The following is a 26,491-nucleotide window of genomic DNA, read 5'->3' as shown; positions in this document are numbered from 1 at the left end:
TTGACAGTGCTATGGCTAATCAGCCTTAGAAGAGTAAGATTTTATAATCAATATAATTGTTTTTAACAAATACACAAATCACCAGAAACATTATTCTACATAATAAACATCATGTCTGTAAAACCAGATGTTTTAGTCTTTCTGAGTTCTAGACATAAGATCCCTATCACCATTTTGCTAAGGTAAAATGCAGTGTTTCTTAGAACTCTGTCTTGTAAAGAACAAGTGATTGTTCAGAAATGGATCTAGGTGTTATCATGTATCACAGTGTGAGTCACAGGGTCAGGCTAGTGACGAAAAAGCAAACACTATACATATACATAAAAATATTATGTGTTGGACACAAATTAATCCTCCCTGCCCACTCAGTAGCACTGGTCAGTCCTCCTAGGGAGTAGTATTTCCAGTTTGGGTACTTCAAAAAATGTCTGGACTCACTGGAGAAAGGCCAGAGAAAAGCATTAAGAATGCTCAGATATCTAGAAACTATGATCTGGGAGAGAAAACCTGAAAACACTATATTGTTTAGTCTAGTGAAAGCTTGAGAGATTCGTAACACTACACAAGCATGCAAAAAGTAGCTACAAAGAGGAAAGTGAACAGTTCTCGCATGCACCGAGAATGGATGTAAATGGGATTGAGAAAGACTCTGCTCAGATGCGGAAAAAATCTTTTCAAGATATTACCAGAGAAGTGCTGGAACGGATCAGCTAGGGAAGTCATGGGGTTTTAAGAAGAACTTGTACAATCATCTGTCAAGAATGATGGAGGTAGAATTGATCTTTCTCCCTCCTCTGGAGTTCACCCCAGCCTTATTGTCTGTGACAATTGTGCTGATCTGGTTCATACATAGCTCTCGGGTTCTTCAGAGCACAGTGCTGGTTGCAAGGACTAGCAATCACAGGGAGATCCTGGAAACCAGCCAAGGGAAATCCTACACTCGTCAAGCTTCCATTATAGACAGGCTTCAGTTGGTCCAAATATATCATTATGACTACTCCTTAAGCACCTGCAGCTGTAAAACACAAACAATAATTTCATAATCATTAGGTTTTATTAGTTCTGATGTTATCTGTGTGGAAGCAGTCACATCAAACTGTGAACTGAACTATGAGACATTTATAATTATTTTTTGTTATAGGCATAAAAAGAGACTAATGTTGTGTTAGGAAGTCCCAATATTTCCGTGTGAAGAACAGATATGAGAAAGGGAGAAGAGCTATAACAAATCAAAAGCATCTGAACTAATCACGTCCAAGGCCACGAGCCAGCGGTCTTAGGCCAGCACTCTCTGTGCAGACAGGTGGCTCACCCCCCTGTTGTAGTGGATTTAGTGGATTACCATGAGAACCTAAAAGCATGTTTCCTAAATTTGGTCAGGCTGAAACTTCCTTTTGGGTTGAAACCAGAAGCAGTGGCGTTGCATTTGAAGGCGCATGACTGGCAGAAGGCGGTGAGGAGTGGCGTGTTTTACAGCACTCCTCAGCCCGAACTGCCCCCGGCGCCTGGCCTGTGGCCTGCCCGCCTGAGGCGGCCCTCGGGCAGCGGCTGTCCCTGCAGAGGCAGCTCATCCCTACAGGGCGTGAAGAGATCCCATGTGAACCCAGCACATAAGGAAAGGCTGCAGTGGATCCCTAGACCTCACCTACTCAAGACCAGGTGTATCAGCTTTGTGCAGGGTTGGAAAGGCATCCTTCTCCTATGAGTGACTTCGGTTGCAAGCTGTGACCACCCTTGCCTCTCTTTCTCAGAGAAGAGGCCACGTTGATCCCGAGTACTGCCAGTGCATATAAACAACGCACCCGCGATACCGCTCAGCCAACATCGCCTCAGCCACGGCCGTTGTAGTGTTCATGGGAGGTGACCACGGCCACGGTCAGCGCGGAGCAGCCGCGGAGGGGCAGGAGAGGACGGGCAGGGCTCCCTCGGCTTCCCGCCTGACAGCTCCCGCCTCAGCACCGTCTCCTCAGGAGACCCGCGGCGGGGCGGGCGCGGCGCCGCCTGCAGCCGGTCGCGGCCAGGGGCAGGCTGGCCCGCCCTCACCTGCCCGGGGGGAGGGGGGAAGGGGGGGGCTGCCCCAGGCGGGGCTCCCCGCGGTGGGCAGGGCCGGCTGCGGCGGGCCGGGCAGGGCAGGGGTGCCGCGGCCCCCCCCCCCGGCTCCGCCGGCGGCTCATGCGCAATCGCCCGGGGTGGCGGCGCGCGGCGGCAGCAGCGCGAGCATGGCGCCGCGGGTGCTGCCCCTGCCCAGGCAGCAGTCCTTCTGCCCGCCCACCGTCCTCAACCCCTTCGTGCACCCGGGGCGCCTGAGCGCCAGGGACAAGCTGCGGGTAAGGCTGGCGGCGCGGGCGTGAGAGGGCGCCGGGGCGCGCCCTGCCCGGCGGGCCGGGGCCGGCCGGTGCCGGGATGCGCGCCAGTGCGGCCGGGAGCCCAGCGGCGGGGCGGGGGGGGAGCTGTCACCGCGCGCCGGGCGCGGGTTTCTGCCGACGGGTGCAACCAGCGTTACTTCCGCCGCTCTGCAGCAAGGGGTTGTCACCAGTGCGGTGTGAAGGTCAGCGGGCGTTTTAAAAAGACCGCCTTCCCACGGGAGAGCGCGACGGTGGGAGTGGAGTCTGCCTAACACTGCCGCTCGCCCCGCCAGCCCGCTCTCCTGCCTGACGGGGGCACGGGCGCTGCTGGGCCGGCCCTGCAGCCTGCAGCCCTGCAGCGCGCTCCCGCCGCGGCCCCGCGGTTACACCCCTGTGCCGAGCAGCGCAGGGACAGTAGCAAACCTGACACTCAGTTCAACGCCTACAGCTCTCATCTTTTCCAGGAAAAGGCATCGAGTAAGAATACTTCCTTCCCAAGTACAGCATAGTTTGCTTCCTGATCTAGTCTGGTGATAGAGAGGAGAACATGAATAGGTTATGTACGTGGCCAAAGCACAGATGCAAAAGGTGTTCAGCATAAAAAAAGCCACTGCGTTTTGAATTTAACTTCTTCAAGCCATCACTCCTTACAGTCCACAAACTGCACGTTTGCTCTACACACACAGAGAGGGCTATCGACTTCAAACTTAAACTTCTAACGCAAGATTTGCAACAAGCTTTTGAAAAGATTTGCATGATCATTACAAGTAATGCAGTACTCCTAGGGAAAACAGGAGTCCTGTTTGACTCTGGTTTGCATCCTGTTTGAATCGCAAGAATGAAATATTGTCCGTCCATCCATCCATCCATCCATGTCGGATGCCTGAGCTCTAGAGTGACGATGGTAACTTCTATCTGATAAGCTAAAATAGAAAATAACTTTTTACAGTAATCCTGTTTCAGATGCTTAACTCACTTTAGGCTGATTTTAAGGCTGGGTTGGGGCAGGTGGGAGTTAATTTCTTGGTTCCATATTACAGTGTGGACAACAAAAAAGGTATCCCCAGTTCCACTGGGTTACTCACTGGTGTTGCTGTGTGAACTGAATTAGGCTTCTGAGATGAACACTGTCCCAGTACAGCTTGTGTACAAGCGCACACAAGACTTGCAGGGTACTTTTACAATTAAGAAGGCAAACAGTATTTCTGGGCTTTGATTTTTAAAAACATTCTCTTTAAAAATTGAGCTAATGAACCAAATACGAACTGACATCTCACTGAGGACAATGAGCACATCACTGTGTAGGTGAACTTACAGCATTTTCTGCTGATTGTTGTAAGTATCTGAGGCTGATGTACAACTGAATATTTTACATTGCATGTAGCTCTTCCTCAAATTATAAACAATGTTTGCCCTGAAGGTAGTTGGGTAGAGGAAATGTGAGAAACCTGGAAAACCATTTCAAATCCTTTTATCCCCTGTGTTTTACTAGCAGCCTGAAACACATTTCAAGTGCATCTGAATCAGTAGCTGCAGGCATGAACCCCAAGGTAAAGATTCCAGTTTCATAATGAGGTTCCAGAAATGGGCAGCTTCCTGTGCTGGCTGTTCTTTGTAGAGGATGCACAGACTGCTTTCAAAAGCTGCAGTTTTAAGCTACAGTTACCTTACCATCTTATCTATTACAAATATATGCTACTTTTTTGCTTCAGGAGGAAGAGATGAAAAACATGGTATGTCTTAAAGCAAGATACACTCCATACATAACTCCACAATGCACCTGGAAGGAAAAGCACCCAGCTGGGTCGGGGCCTGGTGCTAGTGAGCTCTGAAGCAAAATTGCAGCAGTCAGAGAATTTTAAAGCAGAAACACATGAGAGACAAGTTTTTTATATTGTGTGTTGCTCCCTTCTGTTCTTTCTCCCCTATAGTCATGGAGACTAGGATACTTGCTACTGTCTGCTTTATCCTGTAAATGTCTTGTTCCTCCCTCGCCCAGCACTGCGTATCAGACCAGCTGGGAATCAGAGCCTTACCAGAGTGTGCTACCATAAACTTCAAAAAAGGGAGACATCCCTTCTCCTTCCATTTAAATCAAGTGTAGTATTTCTACATTCTTGCATGTCATAGGATTGTTTTGTTATATTCCCCCTATTCTATACTATTCCTTTAGCATACACTGATAAAAATCGATACCATTTCAAAACCCTCTCTGGGAGGCCAAATCTGGATTTTCCTATGTTGGTGGACTCCTGGAACGTAAAGGCTGCTGTCCCCCAATGAATGGAGCTTGAAAGTGAGACAGGCTAGCTGCTTGCATTTCATTCAGCTTCAAATATAAAAACAGGCTGTAGCGAGACTGAAAAGCAGAGTAGATTTTCCAGTTCTTGCCTATCTTTGAATTGCTAATGGTTTAACAGCCAGTGAGATTTTTGTCTTTCTTTAGAATGTGCAAAACAAGTACTAAAACAGTACTAAACTTTGAACCTGTATTTTCTTCTGTACATTTTTCTCCTATTCTTTTAATTTTCTAGCCTACCTTGACCTTTCTCTCTTCTGTCCTTTTATTGCCCTACTCTGCAGCTGAGGGAGCAGAAATCAACTCTGCCTCATTACACAGTGACCTAGAAAGTCAATAGCTTGCATCAGCATATCGGTACCACCTGCGCATCTGCCTAAAATAGATTAATGAATTTATTAAAATTTTGAGGAAGGGATTGTTTTTCTTCTGCTATTGCATCCTTTATTTTTCATTGTAGGTCAGTGCATAAATATTCTTTTTTTCATAAATAAAGTTATTTTAAGTCCAAACACAATCCATATAACTGAATGCAGCTGAAATGTTGAACTGGGAGTATAGATCATAGTGCAAGAGGGCACATATGGAGAAAAAAAGACACATCTGATTTTGGGAGACAAGCAAGGACTCTTGGTTGGTTTAATGTGCTACCTGGCTTTTTCAGATTCGCCACAGCTGGTGCCAAAGAGAGCAGGGGCAGTAGATCTGCAGGGCCAAATCTCTCATACCCAGCTACTGAATCCATTTCTGTGATCTGGAGCAGTCCTCTTCCTATTGTCAATGAAGTTATGGTTAAAATTCCATAGCTAGTTATATACAACTTCTATGTAAAAAACCATTATATGCTTCAAGAAGGAAATAGTCACACCTGAATGTTCAGATCTCTCCTGGAAACATGTTACGAGGCAGTGCTTACAGAACACACACAGCAGCACCACGTACCTGCTTCTCGGCCTTATCCTAATTTACACTGTGTATCCACTGTCATGTTTGGTCTCTTGTCACTCTGCCTTTTGTAACACAGAACCGAGTCCTGAAGGCCCAGAATTCCTGTTAATCCTCATCAGTGGCACAGAGTTTAGAGCCAGAGGCCAGAGCCTCTCCTGAATTTTGATAAGAGGACAGTAAGAGTATGTTATGGGAAGATGGAAGAATTTTGGTGGGGAGGGGAAGGACCATGTTGATGAACGGACAATTGGAACCAACCTACTATATTAAAGAATTAGCTAAGTAATACTCAAAGATGCTTATAATCCAAATGTACTCCAAACATTTGTTCCTTTTTGAAGAAAAGAGATAAATTAAAGCAATTGTGTTGCTTAATAATCATAGCTCAAATATGTAAGTTGCAAACTATTTTGTAAAACTTACTTCTTATTAAAAGCTTTGCTTTTCCTGTACAGTAAGTAGTCATTGCTAAAGAGCTGATTAGAAAGGGCGATTTTGAGAGAGGAACACTATTGTTCAGCTGTCAATTTTCTTAACAAAAATAGTAATGCATAAAAAATAGTAAGCTCACAAGCATAACTCTCCTTCAGTAACTCTACCATACTTCTGAACCGGTGGAGCTGTCAGTCTGTGACCACTGATGCACTCATACTAAGTTATGAGGAACTTTTTGCAACAGCCCAAATTAAAAAAAAAAAGTCACTATTACAATTCTGCTGGGGTGTGTATTGTTTTGTGCATCTCTATGCGCACAGAGCTGATCCTCATCGGCGAGTGGTAGCTGAGCTGGATTAGGTGCCAAAAGGAGTTGAACCGTTTACTAGCTTAACCAGGCATGCTAGGCTATGACTTCTGCATGCTAACACAGCTCACCTGCCTCCCAGACCTGAGCTTGCTCAACCTGCATAGTGCTGTGTTGCGCCATAAAGGCCAAGCTTCAGGATATAGTTTCTAACCTAATTTACTGGGGTAAAATAATTAAGAATTTCTTCCTGCCCTGCCCAGTACCACAGCTGCCTGTTAACAATCTTGTGCCGATACACTTGTCTCCTGGAGCTGTGCACGAAAAAATGCAAGCTAAAAATTCCTTAGGGAGGGCTGTGGGTGGTATTTGAGGATTATTTGCAACCAGGGCATGTTAGTGTTTCTCTTTCACCCCCCTCCTTTTACAAACCCATATGAAGAACTGAAGAAGCGGTGAACTGCAGTGTTGCCTTGGATCTATTTTACACCAGTTTTGCTACCTAGCTTGGCTGTCTGGGACCGTAGCAGAACTCTCTCAATAGTTCCTTTCGCTTCAAGTTGAAGTAACAGTTTCCTGATTGCGGTGGGGAAGGGGAACTAGGCATTCCCAGTTTATTCTGAAAAATTCAAGGAGGTCCTAGCACAGAGGTTAATCTCCAAGATACTTCAAACAGGAGGCAGCAAGCTAATCTTCATAATCAGAAGTGTGCTGCTGTATGTTTACTGCAGGCGGTGAGCAAACCACTTCCAAAGGCAATGAGACAAGAGCTGCTGCAGCAGCTTCAACAGCACTGTAAAGCCTGAACCTTTGCCTTAAACCACAGGTTCAGTTTTACTGAAAACTCCATTTTGCTTAAGTCCCTGCTAGGGGAAATGAAGTTGTGTTACGTGTGCACTACTCCAAGCAACAGTACTGAGGATCACTTGCAGCAATAGTGTGACTCAACACCAGATTTGTTATTTTGAAAGGGCAAGAGTACATTTTAGTCATCTTAGCAATCCCACTTGGCTTCTAGACAGGCAGCTAGTTACAGAAAGCTGTGTAGTGGAGATATGTTAGCTGGGCAGACTCATCTGAGCTGGCTATATGCAACAGCCCAAGTCTAAGTATAAACTAAAGCCAGCAAACTCTGTTGACCCTCTCTGTCTAACAACATCAATGCAAAAACTCAGCTGTTCCAGTTCTACCTGAAATGGGAACCCAAAAGAGAAAATGAAATGCTGTAAATGACTGACTTCCCCATATGAACACTGGAATGTTTAATGCTTTCCTTACTAAATCACATAGCAGTAACATTAGTATTTTAAAGTCCATAACTACACAGAAATCAGTGTCATTCCTGTTGATTCCATTTCTTAAGATTTTTCCCCTCTTTTTTTCTAGACTGTTCTTCAGGGGATTATTTTGCTACCCCTCCGTGCCATATGCATTGCATTCATATTACTGCTAGCATGGCTGTTTGCATCGATTGCAATTTTCCATCACCATGGAAAAGGATCTGTGCCGCTTAAAGGATGGAGAAGGTAAAAAGTGAACAGTATTTGTGAAAACACTGTGGTCTGGGGTTTTTTTTTGTAACACAGAGACAGGGTCTGAAGCTTTTTTTCCCCCCCTCTCACTCCTTTCCTCCTTTTGATAAGAGAGGAGTTCCAGTGAAATCTTAGTGTTACCCATTTAGGTGAAGCAACTTTATGTTGAGTGTGTTTTACAACAATAGTGGAGCTTTTTTAATAGGTTGATTTTCAATTGTCCTGAGTCTAAAACAAATCTGTATAAAAATCCTTATAGACAATTTGTAAGCCAGGACTTACTTTAGTAATAATATTTGAGAAAAGAAACTCATTAAGAAAAGTATTTGGTAATATTATTTAGCCTGAGTTTCTGTGTAGCCTCTGTCATTCCAGCTATGCTATAATTTATGACAAAATTAGCTTTGACAGCACATCTCTTAGCTATGTTGCCCTTGAAGGAGTATTTTACAGCTGTCTCTGTGGGTTCTGGGTTTCAGCCGCTCCGCTTCAGACCTCAGAATAATGAAGTTCCCTTCTAGTTGCGATGCACTGCAGCTGCACACAGGAGGAGGAGACACAGGAAATTAATTCTAACAAGGCTGAGAGATTCCCATGACGGGAACCTGTCCCAGTAAGGGAACATTGTCATTTAATCTTATTTGTTTAAAACTGATAGTAAGAGAACAGTATCAGAGTTACTTAAGTTCTTACAAAAGGGACACTAAATCTGCTGATTACCCATCCTCCCCTTGCCATAGTGTTATGTTACAATGCTATAAGAGATGGCAAGAGAAAGAGCGTACCTGGGAGGATGGTTTAGTAGGGTGCTGTACATTGCCTTATCTCTAAAATTATAATCTGGTTTCAACATGAAAAGGTGACATTCCCTTCCCTACTTCTACTTCTTCCCCTTTAGCCCTACACTCTCCCGGTGAGTAGTATTGCTACCCTGTGCCTGGCCCCAGTGCTGGTGAGAACTAGGAAATCTTTCATGCGCTTTTGTTTAAAGTACAAAAGAAATACTAACTGTAAGATGAATGATATTTTTGTGTTTCTGTTTACAAGGAGGATGATCCAGACAACCCTCTCATGCCTAACTCGTACCTTGTTCTTCGTAATGGGTTTCCAAGTTAAAGTAAAAGGGAAAATAGCAAGTCTACTGGAAGCCCCGATCTTTGTTGCAGCTCCTCATTCAAGCTTTTTTGATGCCATTATTTGTGCCCTGACTGGAATGCCATCAATAGTGTCTAGAGCAGAGAACCTGTCAACTCCGGTTTTTGGCAGTAAGTATTTATGAAAAACAAAAATGTTAGAAGTCAGCAATTTGACACAAGGCCAAAAATGTAATCTCTGAAAGTGATTTAGGGGCAGACTTTTTTAAATCCTTAGGTTCCAAAGCCACTGACAGATTATTTCCAGTGAAATCCCTGGGACAAGTTATCTTTCTGAATTGGACAAAATGTCTACAAGTAGCCTGTTTCTTTTCAGGTATGAAATATAATACCTCTTTACATTTGCTTTGTACTGAAAGCATGTTTTCTAACTGCTTAGGCTAGAGGCTTTCTCTTAAAATTTTCCCAGTAGGTAGATTGAGAAATCTGTTCAACTGATGTCTTTTAACAGTGTGGCCCACAAATGTAGAACACGGATTAGGGAAGGTTACTTCAAAACAGACCCAAATTACAGCAGTCTGGAAAATACCATATTCATAAGTTTAGACTTGCAGGCACAGTTACGGATTTTTTTTAATGGGACTCAAATCAGGAAAGAATAAAAGAGAAGTTACTCAGAAAGGAAATGCAGAAAATGGAAAAGATCAGATGACTCCTACTTCTATTATTTTCTCCACCTTTTGGCACAGAAAGAATTCCTGTTTGCATTATTACTAGAATCAGCTATAGACTTTCTGCTGGCTGTATATCTCTTATCTCTATAGGACTCTTAAAAGAATAAGCCAACAGTAACCCAAAACTAAACTCAGCAGGCAACACAGAAAAGTGTCTTTGTAGGAAATAAACTAACTGATAATATATTGACCTTCTCTTAAAAGCACAGGAGTGGGACATAGAAGGTACTTCTTCCCCAAGTTTCTCATCATATCTCAATAGGTCCACACATTCTGATGTAGACTTCTGCTTAAATGAGTTTGGCTTTTCTTTTTTCTGTAATTTACACACAAGCTGTGTATGCTTTGTAACTGAAAAGGGACATCTTACTTCTTCACCATAGGCTCAAACTACTTGTTGATTGCAGTCTACATGAGTTAGGCCTGAGTGTGGCTCATGATCAGAGACCCGATCAGGTCTTTCGCTTAAAATTGTGTAGAAATGCTCAGTGAAAGATAACAGCAATATTAGAAGAATGTGTTTGGGTGAATTTGGCATGTTTATACCTACTGTAAAGCTCCTCAGCTGGCAGTGTAGATCTATCTTCTGTGACTTATTTCCCGTTCTGCAGAATGAGGACTACTCTTCTTATCTGAAAACTGTTTATGCAAAGTCTGTCTCCTAGCATGAGAATAACAAGGTTTTTTGCTACAAGGGAGCCTTGAACCCATGTATTTTCTAAGCACTAGCATAAGACAAATAAAATTTTTTATCTCTTTCACAGCAATTTTAAGTTCCCTTCAGCCTGTATCAGTTTCTCGTCAAGACCCCGATTCACGAAAGAATACGGTCACGGAGATAACTAAGCGGGCATTATCAAGAGGCGAGTGGCCACAGGTAATAAATATACTACTACTCCTATTCTGTCATGTATTCGTATTCCATATTCACTGTGCATCATAGTATCACAAGTGCCCACCTGAATAGGATTCTGTTGATGTACGAAGATGAAGTAAGCCCTCGGGTATGTGACTGGTTTCGGAAAGGAAGACGCTGGTGCCCAAAATGTTTTGTCATGACAAATGGATCAGTTAAAATCCAGCCAGTACCAATTGCTGTTCCAAATACAGATGCTCCTGGCCTTCTCTTTTCCCTATTTAAGTCTTAAACATGCTGTCTTCAGTGTAGCATACAACTTGGGTAGTTATATGTGAATCAGTATTCTCAAGCTAGCTCATGTGTGAGAAGCTACTGCAGAGCTGTGCTCACAACAGTTTGGGGATGAGCAATTGATGACATGAGTAAACCGGGCTGTCCAGGCTCCGGCACAGCATTGACTGTGGTCTGATGTTGCCTTCAGATGCTACAAATACAGTACCATTGCCACACTGCTGGACAAATCCAGTCAGTGATGTACAACCTTTCATCAAAGACATCCTGTATGGATTTATGTATAAATCCGTGCTTTGTGTTTTGAATTAGTTCTTAACTTGTTGTCTTAAGGGTTAATTTGCTTTAAAAAAATTAAAAACTCAAAGAAATGGACTGGTTAAGTAGATAAAGTCACAAAATCTGTTTAGTCGTAGTTGGCTACCTCCTAAATGATTGAGACAAGTTACCTTTTCCTTCACTTTTGTTCCAGTGAATGGCTCTTGAGGAAAATTAAGAGACTAGTGCAAAGATAAGACTTGGTAGCAGGTAACTCTGTAGCAGCTAGACCTGAACACACTGCTCTGTGAATAGTCTCTAGAAACTGAGAATATTCAAGTGTAAATGCTTCTGATCTTGAGGGAAGACCAACACTTGCCACTTTTTTTGAAATAGCATTATTTAGACATTTCTTCATGCATCATTTTTACTTGGCAAGCACCTTACAAAAAACTTCTTAGTTAGTGTTTAGGCTACTTCAATTTGACTCATAATGCATTTTTCTGAGCTGCTGTAAATATTTTTAGAGCCTCCGTCGTTGTTTTTTTCACTTTGTCAATTATATGCAGGGTTTTAAATATGCACATGCCAAAGCTAGGAAGGCTTTTTTTTAATACTGCGCTTACAAACTACACTGATACTTATGATTTGCTAAACTGTTATGGATGAATTGATTCCAGCAAAGCCGTGGTAGGCCTAATCTCTGCTGAAAGCAGCGTGGGTCTGCTGAAAGCAGCGTGGGGAGACAAGGGGAATTGGCTTTATGCCAGTTCTGCACTGGGAATGAAAATTAAATCTATATTATGGCATAAATAGTCTATGAGTCAAGTAATCTGGTAATCTCCAAGACTGAGTCAGCAATACTACTTGGACTGTCACTGGGTAATTCCTAGTCCTTGTGCCGTGGCCACACCTTTTTTTTTTTTTTTTTTTTTTTTTTTTAAATGAGAAACTTTACCGCAAGATGATGTCTGTCATATCCTCTTCAGAGTGCCTGGGCTGCATTCTCTCAGCACAACAGAAAAGAAGGAGTAGCTGGATTCCCCATTCCCTCCACCTAAAACCAAAACGCAACAGGCGGGGCAGCACTTGTCCTTATTAATAGCATGAGGTTCTGATTACTGCTTCTTCCAACCCTCCACCAAAACAAAAAGGAAGGAGGGAACAATTACTTACTCTTTGGTCAGTCACTAATATGTTTTCTGGGGCTTATGACATAAGAAACATACCCATTTTTCTGTCCATAGCACCAGCAAACAATTTCTGATTACAGAATGCGTAGTCGAAGACTAACTGTAAATCGGTATGTGCAGCTGTCTCTATTGTACCTTAGAACAGCCCGTGTCTCTTGCATATGACCTAATGATGCCCTCTTCAATCTAGCCTTGACAAGTTCATTTGGACTGACGTGGGAGCACACCTTGAACACACTTTTGATCCAGACCAGTTCTTGTGCTGAGGTTCTTTTGGAATGCTGCTCATGATCCTGTAGTGATACGAGAAACATAAAGCTTCCTTGTGTTCCATAGGGGCTGGATTTGGTGTGTCACATTGCAGCTCACTGCACATCTAATCTAGTATCTTTCAGACAACACTGATTCAGAAACCTTCTGGGTAGTTGGTGTGTCTGAGTCATTCAGGTTCAGAGGCTGCGTAGTGGATGCGTAATGCCTTCGGAGCTCTGCATCACAGATGCACATGCTCTCTCTGCCTTTTTTTGCTACCCCTCAAGCTGTGATCTTCTCATCATAGCTGGCATCTTGACTCACGTTGATGGCATCTGTGCCTGTAAAGGCTCCGATACCTTACGCACTTCATGTCAGTCCAGACTCTTATTGAACTGCTTATACACCCAGCAGTTCAATAAGGAGCTGCCAGCAAAGGAATGATTCTCATATCATTACCAACACTAAACGTTTCAAGTGAAACACTTAGAGCCTTTTGTACCATATTTCTGAGCTGATAAAGGCCTTTCCCCAGAAATCCTCTCTTACAAAGCATTTGTTTCCAAATCTAGATGGATCAGGTTAACAGGTTAATATTATTGTGAGCATCTCCTTCACTTATTTTCTCATTTCCTCTTGAAAGAGTAATGATATTCTTGTGATGCAGGGTAACGCGTCACAGAGCTTGCATAAAAAGTCAGCCTTTATGTAACTGATGCCAAAGTATGATCTTTTTATGAAATATGTGTGTATATATCTATTTCTTTCTCTTTAAATCCAAGATACTGATTTTCCCAGAAGGCACCTGCACAAACCGATCTTGCCTGATCACGTTTAAACAAGGTGAGAGATTTTGTTGCATTGTTGCTGGAAAATAACATGTGAAATACTGATTTGGTAGTTCTAGTAAGGCCTATACTTCTGCAGGTACATCATCCACGACAGCACTGTAGTAATGTCTTATATCATTAAAGTTTCAGTGGCATTAAACCCACCATTTTTATACTAGTCAGTTTATTTTTCTGATTTTTGGTACTTTGTGGGATGCAAAATACCTATGATATATATGGTTAGTTGGTTGGGTTTTTTTCTGGGTACAGTTTTCATCTAATTACTTACCCAGAAACTCGACTGTGATTATTATGAGATGAATTAGCATGTTCTTTTAGCTCACCTTACAGTCGTGCCATCTTAGATTCCTGTAAATTTTGTCATGCAAGACTTAGCAACCAAGTTATGAAATCTCTTTGTGTAGTGCTTAGCAAGGCAGGCCAATAGATTATTTTTACCACAGAAAGGTACTTGATAGCATCACTGATGATGAGATTGCTGTGCTGCACTTCAGTTAAAGCCATGTTGCTCTCCTTTCTTACTGTTGTACAGTGTCTCGGGTAGCAAAGTTACAAAACCAGTACTACATGCTCAGGTCCGTATGACTTATGAAGATGATCAGAACAGAGAAGCGTTCAGGAAATGCTCAATAGCCTTTCGAGCATCTAATCTTTTGAAATGAATACTAATCACTGGGGAGATAAGACACAGAAAATGAGTTTGAACAGTCCAGGAACCTTAGGCAGCTTTCTGCTTGAAATGGAGACTGGCCCTTTTCTGTCCTGACATCTTGCTAGTTGTGCTGGTGATTTACAAAGAACAAAAACAAAAATAAAAATACCACCACCAAAAAAAAACCCACAGCAAAAAGAACACTTCCCATTCTTCTCACCTTTTTAAAAATTTCTTCATCCAGGCACCACATCTTACATGAAAACTCCCAACTCCTGTATTAAGCTTAGTCTTAGCAATAAATTCTAATTTGTGGCTGCAGGTGCCTTTGTTCCACGAGTCCCTGTACAACCTGTGTTGCTCCGATATCCCAACAAGCTGGTAAGCAGAACGTTCTTCTATGACTAACTAGTAATATGGAAGTCAAAATCTTGACTTAAATGGTACCTACACTAAATATTTGGCGTTGTCACTGAAGAATCTATTGCCCTCTGCTTTAGCATTGGAGAGCTCCTGGGAGCAGATGGGCTTCCCAGGTGTCTCCATGGTGTAGTTGCTATTCTGATTGTGAAAAACTTGCTGCTGGGCTACTTAGCTATACTTAAAGTATGAGGCAGTGCAGGAAAGTATTGCAGCGGAAGTTAGAAACTTCCTGCAAAGCCGCAGAGTCTGTACTTTGAAGTCTAAAATGCACACAACTTCCCTACTAGTCATCATTTTTTGTTTAAACTCAAAAGACACTTACTGCAAAGGGGCTTGCAAGGTTTCTGAACAAAAGCAAAGCTGAGCCATGCAGTACGTCCAGCAGCCCCTCCTTCAGGCACCTCAGGAAGGCAGCTCTGCAGATTTTCTTTTCATGCAACCTTCCCTTGTTTTGCCAAGTATAGGGGTACAGAGGTACGGCTCTGCTTCACTGACAGCTGTAATGCTGGGACGGACATGAGTCTAGCAACTTATTCGCTATTTTTTGTATGATCTGGTCATCCAATAAATCCAGAAAAGTCCAAACTTTTCATTCCTAATGGCTTTTAAGATGAAAAACAAGTGATTGTTATTGTTGTTGTTATTTACAGGGATTCTTTTGTAAAATCCTTTTACAGATCAATTTCGAAACTGAACCACTAAAGGGGATTGGTATCGCGTTTCACCGATAGGATTTAACAATCTGCAGTATACATTGTAAAAATTATATATAAGAAGTAACAAACATAGAATAAGGGAAAAAAGAAAAGAAAAAAAAAAGAAGAAAAAGCATGATAGATTACCTATGTAGAAATGACCTTAAAAACTAAATCAAAATATTTGCGAGGATGCCTTTCTAAAGGTGATGTCCTCTGAAAAAGTCTTACTAGATTATTTTTTTCCTACTTCTGTTGTTTGGACCAGAATGAATGATTTAAAATAAGTAACTATATAAATTTTATTCCCAATTGTTGCTATTATCAAAAGTCTGCCATGGTTATTTCCAAATTTTTAAGGCAAGGAATCCTAGTCTCCTTGACACCTTTATTTTAACTACAGGACTATAAAACCGTCATCTGCTTTTACTGAACTTGCGCCTGTTTTATATCGCAACGTACCTGCTCTATATCTCTCATCTGGTTCTGTCATACATTTCTGTGTTTTATTTTTTTACTTAGGATACTGTGACCTGGACATGGCAGGGCTACTCACTGTAAGTTTCTTCATCCTACTGAAAATTACATACAGAATTTTTTCCCCCTGTTGCTGAACAGCCTGCCAAACAGATTCAGCTAAGCCAAGACACATGTTCTTCTAGATCTGTTTTTATGAAGGGGAAATGCTTGGGGATAATGCTGTCATGCAGTAAATTTCGTATCTGAATGGCTACAGAAAGGGTTTGCAAATGGGGAAGCATTATTTCCTGCTCTGCCACCATTTTGTTTAATTTTCTCCTATGCACATATCTCCTTTGCACATTACACTACAGCAAAAGAAAGATTTGAAATTCTTTTTCTTTGGGAAGCAATCCTAGTCATCAAAATCCACAGATGTTGACAGTTTCCTACATGGTCTACAAACAAGAAAAAATAAATGTTATTTTATCCCCTCTGTTTATTCATTCCTTTATCTCATTTGAAGTCATATGAGAGTAAATTAAGAATACGAGCAAAACAAGTATTAATTTTCCTCATCCTTCCCCATTCAAACATCTAGGATTCTTCTCTACATTTTTCTTTTTGCCTGACTCAACAAAAGCAATTGGTTTGAGATCACAGTGAAGAGGTTATATATATAATATCTGACATTGAAATAATGACAAATATTTCAATAAACCAGTTAGGCAATAGATCTGTGTTTATTTCTCAACACAGATGGCCTTCTAATGTGCTAAAATATTTTATTGAAGTATTAAAAAACCTTTAGAGCTGTACTGAAAATATGGCTGGAAAATACTTTTCACCTTATAAACATTCATTAAAACGTGGATTTGCAGAATCCATATACCACATTTTCATGTAGAATATGTAGTGTGTGTCTAAGTACAGTAGTACTGATTTACTAAGTGACTAAAATTTTTAAGGCAGCTGATTTTGAAACGTCTGAACTAGTGGAGCAGATCATAAGTGCCTTTTTAAGCTACCATTAGTTAATCCTAGCACCTGCACACTTAGAGAGTGAACCTTGTGGAAGCTTACCTAGATGAAAATGTCCTCTGTTTCCCAAGATTTTTTTGCTATTATTATTACTTCTGTTACAGTTATTACCATACTGTGAGTAATGAATATTACAAATTCAGTAGCATACTACAGATTTCCCCTATGAAGGATTTCTGTTGGAAGATTGAAAAGGAGATATGTCTTCAGTTAGGAGAGATGGTGTAGGAATATGTGTAGAAAAAATGAAATCAGAGGTATTCCTGTGGAAGGGAGGAGGCTGCCCATTCACTGAGAACTGCTCTAAGCCTGGTGGCTGGATGATGAAGGCTCAAATCGAAACCTGTGAGAACATGAAAGGAACAGCTTGGCAAAATCACGGGAAGAGAAGGGATGGACGGGGTAGAATCTAGAGATTCTTAACAAAAATAACTGGAACAAGAAGGACATCCCTCACGCAAACCTGCAGATCACAAAATGCAGAACTGCCACAGCCTTTGTAAAACTTCCTGGCTATTGCAGCCAGGATGGGACAGTACCAGTCTCCTCCTCAGAAACCTCCTGACCCTGTTTCTGCTGTCACTTACTACTATTTTCTTTCTTTTGTGCCTTACTGGGAGGAAAACCTAATGTTATGTGTTAGAAAATCAAGCATTAAGAGTGGATTCCTGCAGAAAGTAGAAAGGATCCCTGACTTGTTCTCCTGCCTTTTCATTTTCTCATTTTTATTTTGTCCAAAACAAGAACAGAAGAAAGATTGCTTGAAGGTTTTTTATTATAATTTACCTGATGCAAGTAAAGAACAAATGGGAGCTTCTGCATAAAAATCACAGTGAAAAGAACAAGTTAGAAGTGGAAGTGATTACGCTTATCCTCTTTTGCGGTTTCTTCCTCCTATTGATACTACAATCTGTGACTTTTTCTAAAAGCACTGCAGGTCCCGAACATACCAACACTTCATTAACACTTTTGTGTAAACACAACTATAGTTTGCAAAATGGCTAGCAAGTACTAACAGATCCTTGCTTCAGTTCTGCAGAAAGAAGTTACTGGTCCCATTTTGCAGATTAAAGAATAAAAGATAAGTAAAGCTACTTCTCAGAATCAAAGCTCTTAAAGCTTTAAAATCCAGTATGCGTGCACCTCTTTAAACATAAAGTAACGCATATGCATTTTGCTGGCCAAAGTACCGTATAGTATTGTTAATACGCATGACAACAGACAACAAGTTGCCTGCCCAGTGAGGAAACAGCAGGTATATGCAGAAGCCCTGCAGAAAAAATGTCGAAAGCAACATTTCAGGGAACTTCACTGCAAGGTACGTAAAACCTCACACCCAGTAGTGGCTGTGTTTTTGTCAATGCTTTAAGAAGTTTCACCTACTAATGTGCAAATACTCTGTTTTCAAATAAGTAAAATATGTTTTTCTTCCTCTTTCTTGCCTGCAGAAAAGAGCTGTGCGTAATGACGCTGTGTCAGCTTTTCACAAGAGTAGAAGTTGAGGTAAGAGTTAGAAATATTTTTGTACTAAGATTCCGCAACCAGGGAATTTATATTTTAATATAAATGCATTATTCACATTATTAGCCACTGTTACTGGACATTAAACAAATGTCTGAGAAATAAGAACAGAATCGTGGTGAGTAATATATTCAGATTTGTTGTCCATATCTACGTATCACTTAATCTGATGAGTTCCTAAAAGAAAGCTGTCAGAAATGCCTTTATTTTTAAAGCATTGTAGAATCATTGCTAATTATCACCACATGCGTTTTACAGATGTTAAAACTAAGAACTGTAATACGTTCTGTTAAAGTAAAAACTTCTCTCTTTTTCCTACCTTCTTATTTCCCTGCTTCCTTCAAAGTATCCTTTTCTTCCTCATCATCTTTCCAGACTGAACTCTAAAACGTTTCTGCAACTAAGAGCTTACTTAAGGACTCTAGTACTTGCACCTAGGAGAAAGCTGAGCCTTGTGTAATGAACCTGTTCCCTTGATCATTAAAATCACCTGCACAGCACAGAGACAGATGAATGACGACTGAAACAAGCTTCACACTTCATAATATCAGTACATATACTCTTAACTGCTCCCTGTCAAAGATTCAATGTTCAAAACACGGTAGTGCGGAGCCAGGTAACTGAGGTGCAGCCAGTTTGTTTAAGTGTTGCACTTCACATTCCTTATCAGACCACAAAGGATTGTCAGTGTGGACTAAGCTGGTTTAGGGACCTGAGAGATGGGAGAATTCAAAGACAGGTTTTGCTGTTTATTTACAAAACAGAATTCAGCAAAGTTGTGCAAAGCTTTGTAAATACAAGCAGTGTTGCTACTCCTAACAATTAGCAATATGTTTTTTGTCGTGAAACAATGAAATTCATTTTAAGGGAGCACCTTGTTACTGTATAGCACATGCAGTAGACACGTATTTATAGAAGGTGTACAAAGAACCAATTCCCCTAATGATTTTGTACAGAAGGACATATCTGATTTATATACGTGGGAGCAAGAAGTCCCATGTATATAACGTAGCCCTTCCAGTAGAAGGTTTATTTTCCCCTGTTTCACAACAGAACTCAAACTTGTCCGTTAGAAAATAAATCCCATGTTCCAAAAGATGAAACTGAAACATGAAAAAAATATGCAGCTTTCACAGCAGCATGTGGAACTGAAGTTCCTGAAGTGGAACTAATTGCTCAGCATCAATGCAAAAGTCCTTCCATTTCTAAAAAGAGAAGAGGCAGATTTGCCTGGGGAAGGAGGGAATCGGACTACTACTTTTAGGAATGGATGTTTCTGTTGCTGTCCCATACTGTGAGCAAGTAGCCTCTCCATTCCCATCAGTCTTGCGCTGCCTCCACCTGCTGTGCATGAACAGTGATGCACTCCTGCAGTCCAAGGGAGTATGTGCGTGCATGTCCAGTCATATCCTAACAAACTGGGGATATTGAGGATTAAACAGTGAGCCTGGCAGAGAGTTTTAGTGCTGCAAAAGATACAGCATTTGGCACATTCTCTTAATAAGAGAGACTAGGTCAAAAGCAGATCAGAGAAGTATTTTTGCTACTGAAGGAGCTGTGAAGAATTTTTCTTACAGGACTGCAATTTGGCAGGGAAGGTGTACTTACTAGTCTTCACCAGATAAGCAGCTGGGTGTGTGTGAGACCATGCATGCCACCTAAGGAAGCCCAGAAACCAAAATCATCCCCAGCTGTGGTTTCTGGCAAACTGGTTTTATGAATAATTGTAGGTGGGTTTTTTTTAAGGGGACGGAGGTGTTGTTTAACCTACCAGAAATTTAGGTTGCTGCCTGAGCAAGACCTTAGCCTCAAATGATGTAATGACCGCTTTCAAGACCATGACCCATGTTTGCACAGATAAACTTCTGAGAGCTACAAGTTATCTCACCCAGTGATGACACAGTTCTCTGTGACTGTACAGTGTGCCTGTGCTTCCTCAATTCCTGAAGAGTTACGTGACTTCTGAAGGGAAGTTGTAATAAGCAGGGACATGTGTCAGACATGAACGGAGCTGGCAATTGCTAATAGAAGGAATGAAATCTCAAACCTTCATGTGAACAGCTGGACCCCTGCTGTCCTTACAGGAGAGAAAACTTTTAGCTATAAACAAAGACAATTGTTATGGCTATTTGACAGATAACCAATTCCATAAACTTACTGTTTTTAATCATAAAGAGGCAGCATTCCTTAAAAACAAACATAAAAAGGCTGCTCAGGATGGACTGCATTTATGTGGGACAGTTACCACTGTATTAGTGCATCACCAGCAACAGCAGTATAACTGAAGAAACGTTCACACATAATTAGCAACTGTGTCTTGTATTGGGAAGTGAAGTGAACCATGGGCAGCACCTTATACATACTCTAGAATTGCTGTATTCTAGGGTTTAAGGGCAAGATTGCAGGGTGGGGAGTAGCAGAACTGAGATAAATGATAACCATAACTGAGAAAAGACATGGTAAACAGAACTGCAAGTGAACACTGTAGACTGAAGTAGAAAGAACAAAATACTCCCATACACACACTACGCAAACAAACAGGTGCTGATTAATGCCATGTTAAGTAATAATTCATCTGTAGTACATTTTTAGTGTAATGCTACTTCAGCATCTTATATGTTAACATTTAATAAATCCTCAACAGTAAATGTGTTGCCATTTAGATATCTGAGGTGTTTTCTAGGTTTGGGAGGAGAGTGGGTTGTTTTGTTGCGGTTTTTCACTCTCTGCTTGGAGTTACAAAGTTTTACAGTATTTGTTTCCAGTTAGTGCTTTACTTACAATTCAGAACTAAGATTCCTTAACGTTTTTATCATGGAGGAAAATCTTACAGGAAACCTATCAGTCACAGGCTGACAGATACAATTAACAGGTATGAGGTGGGACTGCAGTGTGTGTTTAAAAACATTATAAATCTTTCATACACTATTCCAGCATATAACATAACATATAACAGATCTTTGAAAAGGACTGTACAGCATTATCAGACTCACATTCTTACCAATGTAGCATTTGATTTTCTAAGTGTGAATTTATTACACTTTCCTTCTTTGTGGGGTTTGATTTTTCATACTAAAGCAGCTTGCACCAGTCTTTAAGAAGCAGGTTTGGACTAAATCTTACTTGTGTGGCTAGGGCAGAAGAGCTCGAGTGGTTTCTAAGGTGGTTGAGACCTCTAGTGTCCAGTTCCTTCAGTGCATGGCTGATTCTTCTCTCCCGTTTTTCCCCCATTCCAAACAATAACAAGAAAATGTCCGTGTTGCTAATAAAGCGGTGACCATTGAATTGATTGGATAACTCATCTCTTTCAGTTTCTGCCTGTTCATGTTCCTACCGAGGAAGAAAAGAATGATCCCATTCTTTTTGCCAACAGAGTCCGGCAAACCATGGCAACGTATGTAATCAGCTATAAATAAAATCTTTGAGAACGTTTCTTTTATATCCAGCAATTCTACATATATCCTAGCCGTAAAGTTAATTTCATCAAGTCCCAGGTACTATATATAGGAATTGCTCTAGATTTTCACCAAGAGATGTCAAATTCCTATACTAAAACACTCTTGATTGTTTTTACGTGGAGCATAAAGAAGATTGTCTTACATTGGAACATAGTACATTAGTCCATGGAAAGCTGGAATAAAGTGCTTCCTTATTTCCTTGGCAAGAATAAATGGGTGGTTTGTTCTCCAAGGTTACTGGGCTGCATTTACAAGACTGTAAATCTTAAAACATCGTAACATTGCCATAATGTAGTTTCACAGTATGGTTTCACACTTTCACAAAATGGTATGTAGTGCTTTATCCTACTTGCAGCAGTGCAAGAATGAATTACTGTTTGTTTTGTATATTAGCATTAAAGCCAAACTGAGACAGAGAAAGGAAACAGTCAACTAAAATTTTAATATAAGAACTTGATTTTTCTTTTTCCTTGATTTTGTTTCAGTGCTTTGAGTGTGCCAGTCACTGATCATACTTTTGAAGATTGCAGACTGATGATTTCAGCAGGACAGCTGACTTTACCCATGGAAGCGGGGCTGGTGGAGTTCACCAAAATTAGCAAGAAACTCAAGTAAGAGAAATTTAGCTGTTGGTAGCATAATTACTGCATTGCTGCAGGTGTTGATGGCCATCTACAAAAAGATAAGTTACATGACAACTGTCTTGGCCATGTGTTCTCATGTATACATTTTAAATACATAAACTATATGGAAATCAGGGATGAGGAAAATCCCAGTAACAACTAATCCCAAGTAATTTTTGTGGGCAGTGTTACAAGAGGAAGAATGCAATTTTCTAATCTTTTATGGATATATCTCGCCAAAAGGTGGGGAAGGTGGAGCAGTACCTATTTTAGCCACTTGAAGATAATCTCAGCGCACAATTTAAATTGCTTTTGTGGAGAAGCACAGGCAGTGTGTGGTAGAACGTAAAAAAGTCCTTTCCAGCCTGAGACTTCAGCCAGTGGTTTACTGTTCTTAGCTGTACTGTGCAGCCATGTTTCCCTGGTGGTGTCAACTTTTTCTGTCTGGACACAGTGGAATTTGAGGACTGAACCACGTAATCATACAGTAACTCTATCAAATAAGCCGGTGTGGCTGTGGTCAAATCTTAAGTATGTGCATGGTAAATCTTGATTTATTGTGTATGTGCTATATATCCATTTATAGAACTCTGTCTGAAACAATCTTCAATAGTTTCATGGCAATCCTAATTGTTCTTGCAATGGTGTATTTCTGCAGGGAGATCAGATACTTCTCAGGCTGTAGCAATACTAGCATTTTGGTAGAGAGTTAGCTAATAGGCCTGAGATCTGTTCCCTTCTGTTAAGGAAATATTCACCCTCAAGCATGATGTGAATTTATGGTAATGAGAAGCTTGCTGTTAGACTAGCCTAGTTACTGGACGGTGATTCTAGGCTTGGGAAGTTACTCTAAGGAAGTCTGATATACCCAAGCATAGAACTGTCTGCTTTTATTATTAATAACCAGGGGGAGCAGTCCTTAATTTCCGATTTCATATAAAATATCAGGTTGGAAGTACAGCATTTCTAATGCTGTGCATACATGGTCTGGCTAGTTTTTGTCATTGAACACTGTAATAATTCCTACTGAAATTCCATCCGTCCAAGATCTGCTGTATAGAAATATCTCCTCTCCCTCATGTTTGCATAGCCTAAAATGGAATCATGTCAGAGAGCAGTTGGATACCTTTGCTGCTATTGCAAGTGCTTCCAAAGGGGGAAGAATTGGAATTGAGGAGTTTGCAGAGTACTTGAAGCTGCCTATTTCAGATGTCCTCAAAGAGCTGTTTCTACTCTTCGACAGGGTGAGTAGCTGGTTAACTGACTGGAAATCTTGTGGACAATGTTTTGTTAAGAATCACATCTCAAAAGGATATTTAATTCATTATGTCCAGCTTAGTAAATGCTTCTTGGTTAGCAATTCCTGTAGGCAAGATAGGTGACTCTTACAGTTTCCTCCTTAAGTTTTGATGGAAAAAAAATTGGTCAGTTTGTAGCTTGTAAGAGGACAGCCATCTCTTGGACCAAGTTGCTGTACCACCATCAGATAATAATCTTCATGCTGGTAATGGCTGAATATTTCCTTCTGCCTGCCCCAGATTTGAGCTTATGTACATTCTGACAGCTTAATTAACTGATGTAGTTGTAAGTAGATAATTTAAGGCAGATTGAAGCTGACTAGATCATGTGTTCCTGTTGTGTTTGTGAACAGTGCTGCTGGACGCTAGAAGGACTTCTCTTGCCTATATCCAGCCATAAAGGAGACTATGTGTTAATGTGGATCATTTAGGCTTTCTTCCATAGTCGGTGGAGATCTCTCCCATTTTCTAATTGTCTCTGAAGATGAGAAAAATTGCACTGTGGATGCAGCCCTCCAACTATACCAGAAGTGTCAGTGACTAGAGCGTAGCATAGAACCATCTTACTTCTAGGCATCCAGTATGTGCTACAGTGCAAGCAACATATTGTACTGCAAGTACATATGAACTGGAGTTTGTTTCTTATCTTAGGAGCTCTCCCAACTCAGCATCACTCTTCCTGATCAAGCTAGCTCTAGCAGTACACCTGTCCTTGGGAGGCCATTGTGTTGTACATACTGATTAAAACAGTTTCAGGATTTTTCCAGATAAAAAGGTTTTACAAGCTCTAAAATAGGAGTCAAATATATTTCCTTAATTGCTGAATGCATTGAAACTCTAGCAGAGTTAGGTACTCACCCTTTCTTCATTCTTGCCTCCCCACCTTGTACCACTGGCTCCTGTGAACATGTAGTTCGAGTCCTGAAGCACAGTACATACAACGGAAATACGGTGTGGCAACCAAAATTATTAAAGGCAACCAAGATTCCTTTCACTTTCCCTATTTGGCACAACAGCATCAATAAATAGAATTAGCAATGTAATACTCAATTCACTAAAAAGATGAAAGTATAAAAGATTGCAAAAACAGACAAGACTCTAGTAAGCTTTTGCTGCGTTCATCTTTAAGGAGGTCAGCTTAACCGAGGAACAGTCACAGTAATGTGGCAGAGCTCTTTTCAGATTGCTTCCATTATAAGCACAGGTATTTTGAGCCTTTTGCTCTATGGCTTTCAGCCTCATCGTTATTTTTTTTTTTCTAAAAAGATTCCTCAAATCACATAAAGCCAACTATGCAGAGAAGACAGATAGAAGTAGAGGCGTATCAACAATTGACAGAACCTACTGAGATCTGAGATAACTCTGGCAGCTGGGGACATGCACAGACATGGTGGAGTCTAAGCACGCCGATAAGCTGTGTTTTGCCCACGCCCAGCTCAGAGACAATAAGGCTTCGGAGAGTTACAGAAGCACGGGATCTCTGAGTAACTCCCTTCAGAAAACCTTTGCAATGTTCCTTGCTAAAGCTTTGCTGAGTGGAGGAAGTGGTAGTGGTCGTGGCGGCAGCCTTGCACGTGGCCTTGGAGGTCTCCTAACAGGAGGTGGACCTGGAGGGAACCTTGGAGGACTTGTTGGAGGTCTTGTCAATCTTATAAGTGAAGCAGCAGCTCAGTATAATCCAGAGCCACCTCCACCTCCTCACAATCATTTTACGAATGTGGAAGCTTATGAAAGTGAGGAGATCAGACAGTTTCATCGCCTTTTTGTCCAGCTGGCTGGAGATGATATGGAAGTGTGTGCCACAGAGCTAAGGGACATCCTGAACAAAGTGCTTTCCAGACATCAAGACTTGAAGACAGATGGCTTCAGCTTAGACACATGCCGTAGCATGGTAGCTGTCATGGACAGTGATACAAATGGCAAACTGGGCTTTGAAGAGTTTAAGTATCTGTGGAACAACATCAAGAAATGGCAGTGTGTATACAAGCAGTATGATACCAACCAGTCAGGCACTGTTGGGAGAGCTCAGCTGCCAGATGCCTTGAAGGCTGCAGGGTTCCATCTTAATGAGCAACTCTGCCAGGTAATCGTACGCAGGTATGCCGATGAGGACGGTGGCATGGATTTCAACAACTTCATTAGCTGTTTGGTACGACTGGACAGCATGTTCCGGGCCTTCAAGTCCCTGGACCAAGATGGAGATGGACAGATCGAAATGACCATTGAAGACTGGCTGCAGCTGACCATGTATTCATGAAGGCACAGCAGAGAAGAGTAAGCTTCATCTGGAAGCTATACATGGAAGAACAATCCTGTACTATAGAACTGTAGTCTTTTCCTTGTTGTAAGGCAGGTGTAGCTAGTGGTAGATAGCTCAGCTTAAAATGTCGCGATTCCTCTTGTGCATGCATTAGTCTGCTTTTCTGACGGGTTTGTGTAAGTTGTCAGTTGGACAGCTGTGTAAGTCTGTCTCAGAAAACTATCTCTAGACTCTGAAGTGAGGGAATGTGTTGAAGGATCAAAGCTTAGTTATTTCTTCACGTAAAGTGGCTCATATATGAGTATAACTATTATATAAAAAGCTCGTAAGTTTGGTGTTGCTTTGTGATGTTACTGTTCCAATTTGTCAGCATTCAGTAAGCTAGAATAAAGCTCTGCTTTGCCAGAAGGCAATCGCTAGTAAAGAGAGTTATGCAGTCATTTCTAACAAGGGGAAAAACATGAGACTTGCAGTAACTATAATGATCAGTGAATTTACGTGATTGTATTTAATTCACTTCCTACTTCTGCTTTTTCATGCTTGTCTGCTGAAGCAAAACCTGAGCGGTATTGTCAGTTCTATCTGCTAGCCAGGACAAAATTGAAGACTTACATAAGGCTACTTTTACAAACTTTTTCTCCTTCCTGCAATTCTATTAACTAG

At 41.3% G+C, this 26,491-nt stretch overlaps 2 protein-coding genes across 2 annotated transcripts in view; both read left to right on the top strand.

Annotated features, from left to right (window-relative positions):
• Positions 1 to 1,932: 1,932 nt before the first annotated feature.
• LPCAT2 (lysophosphatidylcholine acyltransferase 2) overlaps positions 1,933 to 26,491 on the top strand; it is a gene marked incomplete at its 3' end in the record, with an annotated part of 31,030 nt that continues 6,471 nt past the window's right edge. The window contains exons 1-11 of the mRNA XM_082005725.1: positions 1,933 to 2,327; positions 7,721 to 7,860; positions 8,914 to 9,131; positions 10,459 to 10,571; positions 13,330 to 13,390; positions 14,373 to 14,431; positions 15,691 to 15,725; positions 18,117 to 18,171; positions 21,501 to 21,583; positions 22,133 to 22,258; positions 23,361 to 23,514. Of these exons, the coding sequence (XP_081861851.1) occupies positions 2,220 to 2,327; positions 7,721 to 7,860; positions 8,914 to 9,131; positions 10,459 to 10,571; positions 13,330 to 13,390; positions 14,373 to 14,431; positions 15,691 to 15,725; positions 18,117 to 18,171; positions 21,501 to 21,583; positions 22,133 to 22,258; positions 23,361 to 23,514 (1,152 nt within the window). The 5' untranslated portion in view covers positions 1,933 to 2,219. The remainder of the gene's footprint in view (positions 2,328 to 7,720; positions 7,861 to 8,913; positions 9,132 to 10,458; positions 10,572 to 13,329; positions 13,391 to 14,372; positions 14,432 to 15,690; positions 15,726 to 18,116; positions 18,172 to 21,500; positions 21,584 to 22,132; positions 22,259 to 23,360; positions 23,515 to 26,491) is intronic.
• CAPNS2 (calpain small subunit 2) lies at positions 24,826 to 25,825 on the top strand (the record flags this gene model as incomplete). Its single annotated transcript, XM_082005726.1, has 1 exon — positions 24,826 to 25,825. The coding sequence occupies exon 1, from the start codon at positions 24,956 to 24,958 to the stop codon at positions 25,823 to 25,825; it is 870 nt and encodes a 289-aa protein (XP_081861852.1). The 5' UTR covers positions 24,826 to 24,955.

This window comes from Phaethon aethereus (assembly GCF_964289735.1).
Source record: "Phaethon aethereus genome assembly, chromosome: 13".
Taxonomy (NCBI): Eukaryota; Metazoa; Chordata; class Aves; order Phaethontiformes; family Phaethontidae; genus Phaethon; species Phaethon aethereus.
This window is presented reverse-complemented; position numbering and strand designations above follow the sequence as displayed.